The sequence below is a fragment of the Sinohyriopsis cumingii genome, chromosome 4 (assembly GCF_028554795.1).
Source record: "Sinohyriopsis cumingii isolate HCF-2022 chromosome 4, ASM2855479v2, whole genome shotgun sequence".
NCBI lineage: Eukaryota > Metazoa > Mollusca > Bivalvia > Unionida > Unionidae > Sinohyriopsis > Sinohyriopsis cumingii.
Window position 1 is genome coordinate 63,432,941 of NC_142964.1, and position 17,319 is coordinate 63,450,259.

At 33.8% G+C, this 17,319-nt stretch overlaps 1 protein-coding gene across 4 annotated transcripts in view; it reads left to right on the forward strand.

Moving 5' to 3' along the window:
• Positions 1–11,513: 11,513 nt before the first annotated feature.
• LOC149801329 (tyrosine-protein kinase CSK-like) overlaps positions 11,514–17,319 on the forward strand; it is an 84,490-nt gene continuing 78,684 nt past the window's right edge. For 3 of the 4 annotated variants that reach the window (XM_089955374.1, XM_089955376.1, XM_089955377.1), the window contains exons 1-3: positions 11,648–11,666; positions 12,496–12,555; positions 16,245–16,321. In XM_089955374.1, the coding sequence (XP_089811500.1) occupies positions 16,283–16,321 (39 nt within the window). In that variant the 5' untranslated portion in view covers positions 11,648–11,666; positions 12,496–12,555; positions 16,245–16,282. Of the gene's footprint in view, positions 11,667–12,495; positions 12,556–16,244; positions 16,322–17,319 lie in introns of all 4 variants that reach the window. The other variant, XM_089955375.1, reaches the window with a different exon arrangement.

Here is a 17,319-nt window from a genome sequence, read left to right on the forward strand (position 1 = left end):
CTTACGTAAACGAATTCTGCGGACATCATTTACAAAGCGTTTGTAATGGAAGTCTAGGACCAAAACCGTGTTTGAAATGCGGTGTTGGAGTTAGAGGAAACACGCAATTGTGTATGCAGTGTGGTGGTAACAAATACAGAGAACTAAATAGATATTATGATATAAAAAAAATAATGACAGTGACAAGGTTATAAAAAGTATAGAAGATTTTCTAATAAGATTTTCAAAGTAATGATTTAGACAATGTATTATTTAAACAAATTATATTATAATATAAATCGAGCAGAAACAATTTGCTAACCTCCCAAGTCAAGACTTTGCTAAACATCCTAACAGAACGTAATTACGAAGCATATCGTGATGGTGTAATCAGACACTGTCGACTAAAAAAACAGTCGGTACTATTAATAATACTTGTTATCTAAAGTTCCGTGCTGGGGGGGGGGGGAGAATCTAAGACGGTCTTGTGATCGATTATAAAAACCGATAATTCTTTGTCCAATCTAAGATTTATCACGCAGAGTCTGAATTCTTATGTGGTGGTACTGGCAAATATTCAATAATTGCAAGATCAGTTAAATCTATAAACACAGAGACGGGTGAAGAAATAATATTTCAATCAATAAATGCAGCTGCCAAATATTCTGATATTCACTCAAATTCAGTACAGCTTGTAGCAAATAAAATATGTAAATCTCTCTCTCTAAGAAATATAAATAAAAAAACTATTTTCCATTACTGTTAAGAGAGTTAACTCTGTCTCTCTCGGGTAGGGGTTTTAAGACATTATGCCGTTTATATTTACTAAACTATTTATTTAATTTTTTATCATTCTGAGGTCTCTATCATGTTGGGGAAACTACCGGAATTATATATATATATATATATATATATATATATATATATATATATATATATATATATATATATATATATATATATATATATATATATATATATATATAGACACACACACACACACACACACATAGTAATTCCGATAGTTTTGCACTCTCCCCGGGGTTTGATATTGGGGGTGTACATGAAATTGAAAGGCATAGACAACCTTCTGAATATTCTAAAATTTCGTTTCGTTTAGAAAATTCGCTGGAGGAATGTCCATTAAAGAATTTGTGGCGCCCCCAAAAATAAACTGTAGAGTAATGTGAGTTTCACAAGGAAAGAATGTCGGCCAAAAGAAAGCCTCGTGGGAAGGCCATAAGAAAGGTCTCAAAAAAGGACCCTATGAATGATAACCTAATGCTATGGTTTATTTTTTGTTAAAAATATTATATATATATATATATATATATATATATATATATATATATATATATATATATATATATATATATATATATATATATATATATATATAATGAATCATGAAAATAAATTATGAAAATTTAAAAAGGACGGCTTAAATATTCAACTTGATCCAGAGAAAATTATATCTGATTTTGAATCACTACAAAATCTTAAATTTCAGGGTGGATATACACTATGATCTGAATATCGATTGATTAAAAATATAATTGATATAAAATTATGTTTCAATCTTTATCAACAGTGAAGGATATAGAAGTAGAAAAATTCGTACCTCTTTCTATCGCGATTGTCAATATTAAATCAAAATTATCTCACGAATATGAAACAAAAACAATTATTAATACACGCGTGAGACAATTGAAAAAGATTATATCAGATATTGAAAGCGAAAACAACGGCACTAGTGAGAGTGATTAGCAAAAGTCAGTAAACATATAATTCTGTTATATGTAAAACAAAAATATTTTTTAAAATATACCAAATTATTAAGAACTAGACAATATTTTTATGAACTGATCGAGTTTAATACAGGAGTGTGCATAATTCAGAATCTGATCTCTATCACACGTGATCTTATAAATATGTTCTCGCCGCAGGTGATTTAATTGTTCCTGCGTCAATAAAAAGTACTCGGTAACTCATCAATGACTATATTAACACTAAATTGTTCTGTGTTTACTGGACTGTGTTATTATTGTTCTGATGGCATTTTCAAGACCACCCCCCCTTGTCGAGTATAAAAACTCGCACATGTTGGTACATTATATAATCTACTTCTTCATTTAATTAATTGCAAAAATCGTGAAGATTTTACGTATAAATTTAAATTCACATTTACATTTCTTAAATCAATTAAGTGTCCGCTCTGGTCAGTAAATTTGAAATTTATTCTTGATAATAACGAATTATGACATCGTAAATAAACAGGATTAATAGGTTCTTGTACAATCAAATATCCAAGAGGTACTTGCGGAGTAAATGTATAAAGAATATATCCCTGCTGAGCCTGATTTGATTTTTCAAGATCTATTTGATAGCTGCCATCAATTACGTCACAAACAAGATTGACTGCAATAGGTGAAGTTATATTAACGATTCCTGGTGAAATATGACGACCTTCACCATACGGATTATTATTGTGTTTAAGAAGAGATGTTGGTGGCGATATTTTTTTCCATGACTGGACGATTTTAGGAACTTTTTTTGATAAGATTATTAAGTGATCTTTTTAATCAGTCAGTTTCAAGTCCGGGAAGTATAAATTTTAGTAATTCAGCTTCAGTTAATCTATAATAATCGAGAAATATTTCTTTAAATGTTTCTCTTCTATTATATTGTGGTAATGTAATCGCTCCTGTAGTTATAAATTCAATACTTTTTTTTATTAATATAGTCAAGGTCTGATATAACTTGATTTAAATGTTGCATTGTTTCAATGATTTTCTTTTGTTAGATTGTCATTAGGATACTCCAGAATATAATCTTTAAATAAATTTACTAACGATGAATACCTAATTTTATGTTCATTTCTAATTTTATCAGCCAATGATTTTAATGTTTCGTCATTAACATAATAGAATCCTAGTACTGATTTGACCATAAGACGTATATATATATATATATATATATATATATATATATATATATATATATATATATATATATATATATATATATATATATATATATATATATATATCCTGATGACAGGGTGTAATGTAGAGTCTTCTTCTCGATATTCTGGAATTGGTATAAACTTTTTCTCATTTGTTAGAAATTCACTCAACGCTGGTTCTGGTGGCTTTTGATATCCTGGTGGAATTTCAGGCCATCCTGAAACAAATGTGATTGACGATTGATAAAAATCTACAACGTAATCTGGAGATTTTATATCTATCGTAGACGATAATGTTGGTTCGTGAACTGAAATAGATTTTTTCGATTCTCTTTCCGTTACTGATTTTTTTTCTTCGTTGAAATGCATCAATGATTTGTTCGATTTGATATTTACCTGTAGGAATAGAAACAACATTCCAGCCGGGGGTTCCATCATCTTTATTTTCATTTGCAAATACAAGTGAATTATTCGCCTGTAATCCACCGAATAATTTTGATCTGATATTTGGATAACTTTAATATACTCGTAATTGTGCTAGTGCGATTTCTTTCACTGGAATCGCAGTTGGAAAGTTAACACTAAATTCTGGATTAATTGAGTTTACTGATATCATCGTTGTTTTTGTTGGAGCCGTATTCGTTACTATTTGTTGTAGTACCTCCCTTTGCGATGTCGTTGTTATTTAAATCCTGATTTTCTAAATCAATCACTGTCATTGCTTCATTGTAAATTTTGATCATCTTCGTGAACTCAAAATCTGATATTTTCCCTTCGCTAAGGCTCGTTGATAATAACGAGGATAATTTGGAGTACGCTAGCGTTGCTGTATGTAATTTTATTATATAATCATTCAATTTTGTATTTGTGCACGTACATATTTTTTTGGTAATGATATTGAGAATACCGGCAATCGTTGTTGTAGTTGAAACACAAATTGTTACAACTACTGGTGCCATCATTATTATTGTTGAGATTAAGAAGCCGGTTCCAGTAATAACAGAAGACGCCGAATAAATAATTATATCAACAATAGCTACACGTGTGCGATATTTCTTTAACTACATTCTCGTCAACGATATTTTTCAATTTTATTTGTCATTCACGTGCTTGATTATACCTAAATTTTTTAACGTTGATCGGAAGGCTCATTATATTTTACCTTGGAACCAATTGAGGTGTTTCAACCACAAATTCCAGACACCACCAGTAAGACGTTGCGGTTAATTTCTTATCAGCTGCTTCCAGAATAGATATTTCTTCGTCTCCTTTATTTAATATAATAGGCACAACTCCAGAGAAATTATCGGTTGAATTACGCCAAGGATACATAGTAAATATCCTAAATTTTGCAGCGCTCAACACAGACAGCCTATACACGCCAGTGACTTCCGCGGTATGTTTGATGGTGTTATCTTGCTGTGACCATGTTGAGAATCCTGATGATACTGTGTATACTATATTGATAATCAGCTCGTGGGAGATTTTAATTAGATTAATTTTTTAACGATCTCAGGAATCCCACTTAAGGCATATTCTAGTTTTTTCTAATCGTTTAAATATCGCCATGTTTTGTGTTAATATGAACGAGTTTTACATCAGCAGTCAACGGACTTCCAAAGAAATCATCTGCGATTTCATTAAGTTTTTTGAAAGTTTCGACGAAGTCTTGTAAACGCGCTTACGTGAGCATCATACTCAGCTCGTAGCGTGGATAATTTAGTATCTACTGCGTATACATATTTTTTGTTGCAGCATCTTCATCAGATGTTGGATCTCTTAAAACAACTTATTTCCGTTCATGCTGAGTTCACCGGTCATCATATCACCGGTGTTTCGCAAACGATTAGCAACACTTTTTGCGATTTCATTTCTAATAGTTGCGATTGATATATTTGAGTCCATGATTTTAACGTCGTTAGTAAATACTGGAATATTATCCGTAGTAGCACCAAGAACTCTACGAACTATGTTATTCCAATTGATATTACTCGTCCTTACTGTGGTTCAAGTCCTACTTGGTCAACAGGACACAAATTGTATCTGCAAATGGAATACACTCCAACCCAGTTTATCTATGTTGTGGTGTTCCACAGGGTCTGTTCTTGGACCTGTTTTCTTCATTCTGTACACTCAATCGCTCTCAAGTGTCATATATCATTATCCAGTGTCTCGCCAATTGTACGCTGATGACACTCAAATATACAAGTCTAGCCACCCAACTGAAGTTGATGCTACCATCCAAGGTGTAGAGAGGTACATTTCTGACGTGAAATCATGGATGACATGTAAAACGCTGCAGATGAATGATGGTAAAACTGAGGCCATTCTGATCACAACACAAAGACTTTCTCATTCACATCCTTTACCTCAAACAATAAATATCAGCAACACCAACATTAAATTCACACAATCAGTACGAAACCTAGGTGTTACTCTGGACAGTACTCTCACATTCCAGCAACATGTCATGAACATATGCAAGGCTGCATATCTTGAGCTGAGACGCATCAGCTCAATTTGCAAATATCTTTCAGCTGATGCCACTAAAACACTTGTGTGTTCATTAGTACTTTCAGGACTGGACTATTGTAACTCAATTCTGTCTGGTTCATCTCAATATCTGCTCCAGAAGCTTTAAAATGTTCAAAACACAGCTGCTCGGATCATACTAAGAGTACTACGATCAGAGCACACCTCCCCACTGCTCTGTACCCTACACTTGCTATCCATTCGATCCAGAATCAAACACAAAATTTGTTCTCTGTGCTACGTTTCACTGTCGGACTCTAGTCCAACATACCTATCCGACCTCACCCATGTGTATACACCAGCAAGATACTTACGCTCCTCTTCTGACAATCGTATACTCATTATTCACACTATGAAAACAAAGTCATATGGACAGCGTTCTTTTGCATACCAGGGCCCAGCAACGTGGAATGAATTGCTTACTGAACTTAGACACAAAGACACAGTGATCACATTCAAGAGGGCTCTCAAAACTCACTTATTTCGACTGCAAGAACAAACTTAAAGATCTAATAATGTTTCCTACCTTAAATATTCTCAGCATGTTTTTAATGTTTTCTAATTTCATGGTGTTTGTTTTTGTAATCATATCATTATATGTTTTTTTTATCTTATAGGTGTTGTCTAATGTTGTAAAGCGCTTAGAGCTTCTAAAGATTAGGCGCTATACAAAGTCCTCATTATTATTATTATTATTATTATTATTGCACCGTTTTTATCCTACAAAATAGCGACCTCATCTCGATCAACTCCAGAGAGGTTCATGATATCAGCGATTTCATCCTTAGTCGCATAATTTGACAGATCAGTATGATACTTTTTTTTCTTGTCCTTGATAGAAGAAGATCTTCTGTAAATATCAACCATTATACTTTAAGATCCTTTAAAAACGACTCGGTTACTTGTACAATCATGCACGACTTTATAAGGTGGTAATGTTGATTTTGATATAGCATCGAGTACATTAATTACTTCACGACCACATACTGACGGATCTGTCATTGTTTGTGTTGGTAATGTTGAATACCAGACTGGAGTTTTTATTGTGTTTATATATTTTGAAAATTCAATTGGTGGAGCCAACCCATACGAGTCGAAATAAACGATTCAACGCGGATCAATTGCGTATGCGGCCCAATGAGTACCAGGCCCTGAATTATCATCAAGATTAATAATGCCTGTTTAAAAATTGCTTGGTTGTTTTGTTAATTGGTCACGCATATAAATACCTCTGAATTTTTTTATATTTAATTTTTTTTAGCTGCATCGAGTAAATCAAAGTTAGACATTGGATGGATTAACCAATTGTTCCTGGAAGTCTCAGACCTTTTCCGTATTGATAAGGGGTTCCCGGTAATCTTAGATCCCTTACCTTTTTTATATCCTTTTCCTGTTGCTTCTTTAATACCATTCCAGCAGCGGTTCCAACAGCACCTAACGCGGCTGCTTTTGCTACAGTTGGGGCTGCAGCGGCTATCAACGCTGGTATAGCTGCAAGAAGTGGAAATATTCCACCTACTTTAATCATATCTTTAATTGCGCTCGGAGAAAGATGAAGTTGAACTGCCGTTTTTTTTAATTCTAAAGCCTTATTAAAATGTTTAAGTTGTGTCTTGGTTAATGATAATTTGTTTGGTCCACCATTCGAAATTTTATCTTTTTTTAGTGATATTTTTGTTTCGCATTTAGTCGCGAGTTTTGATTGCAATTGTTTCACCTGACCGGAAGTCAGAGTGACTCTAACGTGACTATACGACATTTTAATAATATGATGAGCGATTTAATTACATATTTTCAACTGGTGCATCAATAACTCGCATTCTTTCACCAGCACCTTCACGTAACATTGCTTTGTCGCTGAGTATAACTGCAATTGGTCTGTAATTAGCACCACTAAGGGGGGTTACACGAGCTCGAAAGTAAATGTCAAAAACAGATTGTCTAGATAAATCAAGATGTTCCAATGAAAGGTAACAGATCAGATACATAGTTGTAAAATCCCGCTGAGATATTTGTAAACCAGTTTCTATATTTTGATCACGTCCCATAAATGTCATCAAACGATGATACACATGTACTACATGATTGTGTTCAAAATTCAATGATATGTCTTCAGATGGTTCTTGATGTCCATTTATCCGTAAAGAAACTTCACTAACCGCAAGTGTGTCAAATATCATGTGACTACGTTCTTGTGAATCTAGTAGATTAATATATTTTAAAGTGATAAATGTATGCCTCGGCGGAGAAACTCCCTGTTGTGATGCTATTTGCCATGTAAATAACCCAACAATATTACTTTGAACGTTATCTGTTGTCATTTTCAACCATGATAACAAGGATTTACCACCTGAATCCATAAAAGAAAGTAAGTGTTGTTCTTCAGCAATAGATGGAGCCATTACTGGCATCCATAATGAAAGTTTTGTTAATCTTACCATACATTGTGAGCAGCAGCACGACGCCAGATTGCATCATTGTCATTTGCTTTTCTTACAAGCACAACTGTATGTTTAGCTCCAAAAATAACTTTTCTAACATTTCCACAAAATCCAAAGATATGAGATTGTTCAGTTCCACCTGCATTCATTGTTACGTTTGCATGTTCAGGACGATTAGTTGTATCTTTAGCAAACATCACTGATGGGCCGGATGATCTTGTATAATCATATGAATACCTTGCAAGACCAAGTATTGTTGTAGCAACGTCGACATCCTTCTGAATTGATTCAATATTTCTTCCATCATTCATATATGTGGCGCTGTCAAACAACGCCATAATGCCATTGTTAACAAAACCAGGAAAATCGCTGAGTGCAACTGCTGCACCATCATCTTGCATAATTCTGCCTTCTGCTTCAATAAATACTTCGGCGGGTAAGAAATATATACTTGTATCTTGGACTTGTAATTTGATTCTCCCCCGCTGATTTGGTTGTCTTGCGTCGGAAGAATAAAATTGATAATCACATATAGATTCATTCTTGAGAACTGGTGCGTCTTTATCGAACGTTGGATCGGATACACGTTTGAACATTTTTTTATAATTGTTATCGTCTAACACGAAGACCACTTCCTGCTGTTAAACTTGCTGTTATATTTTTTTCTTTTTCTAACAGGGGTACACCAGCAAACTCTGACAGTTTTTGATTTGCAGCCTGATTTATTATTTTACTGGCAATTTCGGGCATAACTTCAGTGCTTGGTAATTTCACTGGTTGTTGTTTTCTTCGTACTAATCGAGCTAATCTATCCTTGACTGTCGAAAACGCTTTACCGGCAAGATTACCAATAACATTAATACCTGTATCACGAATAGCATCAATAGCCTTCATCCCTAGTTGTTTTGCAATCGGTATTGCTTTCGGAGCCATCCTTCTTAAAAACCCCATAAAAGTATCACCAAGTCCATCTCCGTAAATCGCTTTGTAAGTTGGTAATCGTGAGTTTACTACCCTGACCATTACAGGTCCACGTTGTGCATTGTGTATAATCATTTTTTATATTACATACTGATTAATTAGTTGTTTAGTCGCTGTGATAATCATCAGCAATTTCATCGATGAGAGAACGATAAATGGTGCGATCCATAATACCGCCAGTAAATAATCTTCGACAGATATTAGATATTTCATTAATTATTTCCGGCGACTTATTTCCATCACGTTTTCCTCCAATCAGAACTTCTAATCTATCCACGTCAGAAAGAACACTGTTAGGACAAGTAATAAGACCGCTTCCGGTTTTCCATATTCCATTACTTTTTGTTTAAAGTCAATAAAATCCCGACTAGTAGTATCTAAATAATCTCGATTTTTATGGGCGGAATATACTCTAGCAATCCATTTTTCAGGTTCTACCTGTTCAGTAAATTCGCTATTCAAATAAATTATTCCACCTCTAAAATTAGAAGCAATCATTTTTGACATTCTCGGTCTCCAAACATATGTTGATTAGGTTGTCTAAATATATTTCTGTAAACATTAGGAGGAGGTCGAGAAAGTCGCTGCGGTGGAGGAAGTTGTCGTTTTTGTCGTTCTATTTGATGCTACGGTGGAGGAAGTTGATATGAAGGTTCTTGCTGGGGAGATTCTGGTTCTGATGGTTTTGGTAGCCTTGGTAGTTTTTGATTTTCATCTTCTAACCGCTGTAAAAAAATAGTTATTCCCCTAGCATAATTAATATAGTTTATTTCGTCACTATCTATCCGATCAAGTCCTTGATGTACACAATACACCCAATTATACAATGTATTACGACTAACACCTTTAGTATGTTTAGGTTTTTAAAAAATTCTTCTTCGAACATAACCTAACACAGCAATCGCAGATAAGTTAACTATATTTTTTAAAACTTTTTATCTCATTATTACCTTTATCAGTAAATTTTACTATAAATTTAACACCCCACCCCACCACCCGGTTTTTCCTCTCTTGTTTTTCCTATAGACTCTTTTATATCAGCCAATTCATCAAGTATTTCTTCGCCTATAGGAGGAGGCTGAGCAGCAGCTATATCAGTTGGAAGTGTTTTAAAAGTTTTTTTGTTTTCTTAGTTCTTTCTGCTGTTTTTCTAGTACCTGTAGCAGTCTTCTCTAACGTTGGGTGAAGAACTTCAGTAGCCTCTGCAACTCTTTCAGTAGCCTTTGTAATAGGTTTAAATCATTTTTCTGTACCCTCTGCATATTCAACTTGTGCTTCTTGACGTTCTTGAAGTTTTTGTTTAAGAGAATCACAGACAGGCAAAAACTTTTTGATTGCTTCCAATCTTTCTGTAGCTAATACAGCTGCATAAGATTCTGTGCCAGGTGTCATTATAGATATATAAATAATCATCTAATTATAGCAGCAGAGGAGGCGCGACCTCAAATAAGTGTCCAGACGGGTAAAAAAAACGACAGTTTGACGTTATTGACTTTCGTTTTCGTAGGAAGCCTTAGTTTTCAAAAATATACCTTCTAGCATTGATATCTTCACCCATTTTCATTTTTCGTAGGAAGCCTTAGTTTTCAAAAATGGACTTTCCATCAAGTGGTCTTTTCGCCTCCTCTGCTGCTACGAAAGTAGTTTATAATATAGTTCTTAATGGCGAAGAATTACATCCAAGGTTTATTTCACGAGCTGACAGAAATGGACGAACGATGTTCCGATCAAAGAGAGAAGTGTCCGATATAGCCCCGATATCTACAAATTCAACAGATAAAATCTAAAATCTCGACATATTAAATGAAACTTTCAGCACAAATATCTGTTTCAACACGTTAAGTTGTAAATTTCATCATACAACATAAAAATTTCAGCCGTGTAATTCAAAATAATCAAATAGAATTTTCAGCACCAACAATTTGATTCAACAAGTGAATTTGGAATTCTCGACGTGTGAGATTTCAACTGCTACTTTCTCATTGGACCAACTTTTGTCCCCAAGGGCTCCTCGACTCTCCACAATAGCTGCTTTTGCATTGCTATATTAAGTTTCCTGTGGAATCCTTTACTAACCCAAAGACTCTACCACGATATTAAAGTGTACGTGTCAGTTTTCACGATCAAGGACGAAGGAAGTTTTTTAGAACAGTATAATTAAAAGGAAGGAAGCCGACAATTCGTGAGTGTCGGTCCGAATGGCATGGGCAAGGATAATTTTCCGAAATGAAACTGGAGCAAATAATCACACCTCTAAGTTTTCATTGCAGCAATCTGAAACATATTACTATCCTTAGAATTTTCTGTCTCTTCTTTAACTTACACGTGGATTAATCGTGGTCTTCAGTGCCTTAAACTATTACTACCCAACATTTTTTCATTCGTTCTTTCTTTCTTCTGTATTTTTATCCTGTACATTGAAGCATTTAGTCGGCTGACTAATGAAATTATTGTCGCGCATTTAAAAATAGGCATCTGCATTAGTTTATGGAAGCGCCATACACGTCACAGCCGAGTCTTGTTTGTACATTGAGTAGGTGGCTGCCCAGTGGGGAATTCCTTACCATGAAAGTCGAACATAAACTGCAGTATGTCACACTTGATTCGTTTCCTTCATACCTATCAAATCACACGACCGGATGATGAATCAAATAATCATGTTCTGCTTGAATGTCAATATGATTCATACTAAAAATTGATGCTTGCTGTATGTTCAGTGGTTTAATACAAATAAAGGGAATAACACGTACAGTGGACCGACACTAGAGGTTGAATTTTACTTTGTTATTTTTCTTGTTTTATATTTTGTTGTTATTATCTTTTATTTTTTAAAATATTTTTTAAGGTGACGTATTTGTAAGATATACCTCCACGAAATTATGTTTTGATCATTTTTTGGGGTCTTTTTTATGAGTAATATTTTGGTATGAGCTGCCGACATGATGGTATGTCCAGCTTTTTTTCCTAGTGTTGTACCTGTCTTCTGTGTGGTTTTTTGTTGTTGTTTTTTTCTGTCGTTTGTCTTTTTTTAAAGTAATATTTTTTTATGATCTGCCTACGTGATGGTATGATCTATCCAACTCCTTTTTCTTGTGTATTTAAATGTATCCTTGCAAAATAGTATCATAATTTTGTATTGTTCAGCCATTTAGCATGTACAATTTCACATTGTAAATTGATCTCTCTCTCTCTCTCTCTCTCTCTCTCTCTCTCTCTCTCAGTATAAATAAAAATAAATACAAAAAATTGGGGTTGTGAGTGGGAAGGTATGTAATCTTAGTATAGAAACATGATTTTTAATACCTAGCTACATACATATTAAAAAAGAATTTTTAAACAATAAATTAAAAATAAAATTATATATGTAGGCATGTATGTATTATATATACTTGCAATTTAATTGTTATTCTGTTCATAGTTGGTAATGACTCCAAGGAGCTACCGTTTTCTTGTGAGTTTTTTTATTATTATTATGCAAATGCATTTGCGATTCTAAATAAAATTTGCTGATAATGTTATCATGACGCATATTTTGGTGATTGAATTGTATCGAATTTACAGGTAAGTAAGAGTTGTTGCCCTTACTTTATTTTATAGAGGGCGCATTTTCAATATGGAAGGAATATTACTCTTCCTGATCAAATGAGACATGAAAAGGTAAAAATAAATATCATACATTGTCAAATGTGAGCATGATATTTAGATGAAATTCTACTTAGCAAATAACGAAATTAATCTGCAACGTCTGGCATGTTGTTAAATTAACGGCACTCCATTTACTGGAACCAAAACATTCTGAAAAATGACCACCACCCTGCTGCTAAGCCTAATCTCGTATTGGTTGAAATATTGATAGTTACGGTTCATTTTTATTTTGTCGATCATTTATGAGCATGTTAGAAATTTGAATTGGTATAGCATGTAATAGGCATATTACTTTTTTAAAAAAATTCTATTGGGTATAGAAACTCGAAATAGGCCGTCATGTAAGACCTCGACGCTGATATTTTTGTTTTGGGCGTCAGGGTCTTACGGCCTAACTAACGGTGCTGTGTAGCGTGTTTTGATGTCGACTAACATCGTAACGAAAGTCAAATTTTAGGGAATATCTCACACAACTGGCAACTAAAATAACGACGCTTTTCTATAAAGTAAAGTCATAATGTTTTAGTCAGACTTGACTTACTCTGATGTCTTTTCTCTAATAAATTCAGATTCTCACAAATGAAAAAATGGACCTGTTTTCAAGTTTCGTCGGCCTAGATTTCAGTTGGCTAGAAAGCGATGAAAGTGGGAAATGCTGAAAGTGGGTTAAGTTGAAATATTCTTTTTTGAAATGAATAAAAATATAAGTTGAAATATTCTTTTTTTGAAATGAATAAAAATATATTATCCCTATTGGAACTGTAAGCAACATCCCGTTTTGTTCAAGAAACATATCCCCCACATGAACCTACTTAAACATACTTAAGCATACCTTGACTACCGTTGCACTGAACAGATTCAAATGTATGTCAGTGGAACATGAAAATGTGTCCATTTGCTAGTGTCAGATTTTGATTCCACCAGGATAAAAACAGCACAGAAATATATTAATTACAAATAAATTTGTGGAAGAGTGTTGATATGGGCTGCCAAGTGTGTGAGATATTCCTGAAACTTTGATTACTCATTCTGATGTCAATCGACATTGGAACACGCTATACAAGCCCGTTATTTGGGTATTAAGACATAGCACTAAAACAAAAATAACGTGCTATGTCTTACATTGTAGGACTAGACTAGAGACTGTGAGCCAGAGTTCATGGCACACTGTTGGATAATCTAAACATACTTAAGCATACCTTGACTACCGTTGCACTGAACAAATTCAAATGTATGTCAGTGGAACATGAAAATGTGTCCATTTGCTAGTGTCAGATTTTGATTCCACCAGGATAAAAACAGCACAGAAGTATATTAATTACAAATAAATTTGTGGAAGAGTGTTGATATGGGCTGCCAAATGTGTGAGATATTCCTGAAACTTTGATTACTCATTCTGATGTCAATCGACATTGGAACACGCTATACAAGCCCGTTATTTGGGTATTAAGACATAGCACTAAAACAAAAATAACATGTGCTATGTCTTACATTGTAGGACTAGACTAGAGACTGTGAGCCAGAGTTCATGGCACACTGTTGGATAATCTGAAATATGTAACACTTTGATCCTGTTATGAGCAAGTGGTGCTGTGTAGCATCAGTCGATGCTGAACTAAAGGCCAAATTTTCAAGAGTATCATAGGTTATTTGGTAGTCTATATTGACACTGTTTCACAGACTATTATTCGTACACTGCCGTTTGTTTGTACCCTCAACCGATTTTTAAAACAACAAGAATAAAGGATATTTCAAAATGCATAAAAATTATAATTTATGTATCTAACTTGGTTGTTACCTGGGGGACCAAACACTATCAACTTTAGGCTCTTTGAATTGAACAAGACTTTTTTAGTAACGTGGTTAATATTTGCATGGTCAAGTCTCACTTTTCAAGCAACAGATGTGATGTAGTGAACTGTCTTAGATCATCTAAGTAATTCTGTAAATTTTGGAGTTAATCTTTTTGAACAAATGTATGCAAGAGTTCCTCATTTGAATTTTTCACTTTTATTTGGAAATATTAAAACTAGACATTGCAAATATGGATGCTGATGACACAAATTTGATTGGAATGGACTGCTCTTGAAACCAGAAAAGGACAGTCAGTCTGCTTGTTTAAATCGAGAAAATCATGAGCTACTGTTTGGTTTGAAACACAAAGAAGTTGACTGCTAGGGACCCACTGGCAACAGTCAGGTTAGAAATGATTAATTGATGAATGAAATTACTACGTTTTGTGTATTTGTTATATATCCTTGATGGTTTTTGTTTTTAAAATTGGCAAGGGGGCACAAACAAACTGGAAGGAATGCAAATACTATAGTCAGAAAAGTCTTATTGTACTATACTTACCATAATGTTTTTTTCTTTACTGAAGTATATCTGAACACAATCAAGTGGTTGAGTTTTTCATACTCTGTTGGCATCATTTTAGTTGGTTGAAAGGCACTGGTAGTAGAAGAATGCCAAAACAGATGAATGTTTTGGTTAATTTTCTCTAATGAAATGAAATGACTAGTCACATTTGATTGGATCTTATCAGACATGCTTGTTTCATTAAGGAAAATGCATCATAATATACCAGTGCTTGCAGTATTTCACAATTTTACCAAATTTAAAGTTGAGAGAAACCAATACTTGTAGGATTTCAAAATTTTATAACACTTTAAGCCAGGAGAAATCCCAGAAGTCATTTGACTTAAAATGGAAAATTACCTTTCCTTTAATTACTTTCCATTCATTAAGTTCTTTACAATCAAATTTAATGTTGAAAATGGGACTTAAAACCCATCTCAAAAGGGTTGAGAAAATGTTTGCTGAAATAAATACTTTTCCAAATTAAAAATGATAACTAAAAGCCTTGATAACATGAGAGCCTAATTATATTTTGTAGCAGGTAAATTAAATTCAGTTAACTAAAAATATCTTCATATTCCAGACTTTAAATATATTTTTTTATTGCTAATATTTTCATTTTTATTTTAAGTGGGAATGCAAAGTCTAATTGTTTCATGCCATTTTCTTTATGTATGTTCTGCATAGTCCTGCTCATGGAAGTATAAATTAGCCTAATTATCTATTTAAATTTAAATAACCAATCAAAATGTGTCTCAAGATGTTAATGAAATCATAATATAGTCCTACCCACTCATATTGACAAGCCACCTTTCAATGAAAATACATTGTCTTGGTTCCGTAATCCATTATTACTACCAAATTTGTCATGCTTCTGTTGACATCAAGATAAAAAAAATAACTACATGTCAACAGAAGTCTTCAGTCCCAACACAAACAAATTCATTGTTTCTTATTGTTTATGTCGACATGCTGCCAATTCCCACTTTTACTTTGCATTGATTTGTGCACCTGAGCCAGTTTTTCCCAGTACTTGGAAGCACTTAGTACATTATATAGACTAATCATTTTAAATATATAATGTTAAAAAACATATCTACCTACCCTAATTTTAAAACTGGTGAAATAAGAAACGCACATTTTTTTTTGTGGGGGGGGGTCCTTATTAGCAATTATGAGAACATACAGCCTGAACATACAGCCTGAACCAACTGGTGTGTGTGTGTGTGTGTGTATATATATATATATATATATATATATATATATATATATATATATATATAATCATTCTAAGTGTAAATGATTTACAAACAGCATTTAACAAACTTGAATATTTTTTTCAGAGCTGATTGTTGCTGAAGCTTGGGTTATCAAAATAAAAATGCCAATGGATCCAGGCGGCAATGGTGTAAGAACACAGGTCAGTATTTGCCAGAGCTCAAGAACGCTGATAGAAGGATGCCCAAGGCCCCTCAAAACTTACATTGGGCTCCTCCCATATTCTACTTGAGTTACCCATCAGACCTGATAGGGTGATATAACTATTTGATTCCATTTAGTTCAAAGAATTGCTGAATCTTTTGTTATAGGGAGTGAGTGTTATATATAATTGTGATACATCTACATACTATGATGATAACTAATTATAAATCTATTTTCACTGATGGATATTGAAAAGACCAATGCCTGTCCAAACTCTTTCTTGTTTTCAGCTTTAATAGCAAAATATGTAGTGATTTTTGCAGCACTGAGAAAATGAAACAACTGAGTACTGGTTTACATAGGATCTGTAGAAAACATTACTTATAATGAAACCAAATCAAGGCAAGTTTTAGTAGACAAATTCACAAAAAAATTGCTAAAGTAAAGTATTTTAGAGGCCAGTACAAGCAGAGAAGTAGTCAGTTTAAAGAATTTGTTTAATTCAAAGAAGAGTTGTTTCAGCATTGTGTCAGCATTATTATAAAGAATATGGCCTTGTCATGCATGTGAATTTGTTTAAAGCCACATATCCTGGACCAGTTTCTGAAAACATAATTATTTTTGAGGATTGAGATTTGAAGGAAATGAAATAAAATTTGACATATGTCCAGCACAGACCGTGAGTTGTGCTTCTGGGTTGGGAACTAAATCCTGTCTCATAACTTGAAAACGTAAAAACACCAGCTAACAACCATGTATACATTTAATGCACATGGGGGGGGGGATAAATACACATGTACATCCAATACATGTCTTGGGTTATGCCTTATGCAGAGGTCTCAAAAACGCTTAATTACATGTATTTGGGACACAGAAAATCACTGAGGTGGGGGGCCTCTGTATGCATGCAATAGGTGTGTGGCAAAATTCAAAGACTTGCCAGTCCTGCTTCAGCCACCTGCTTTGTGGGAAAATGTGTTGATCAGTTAGCTGTGC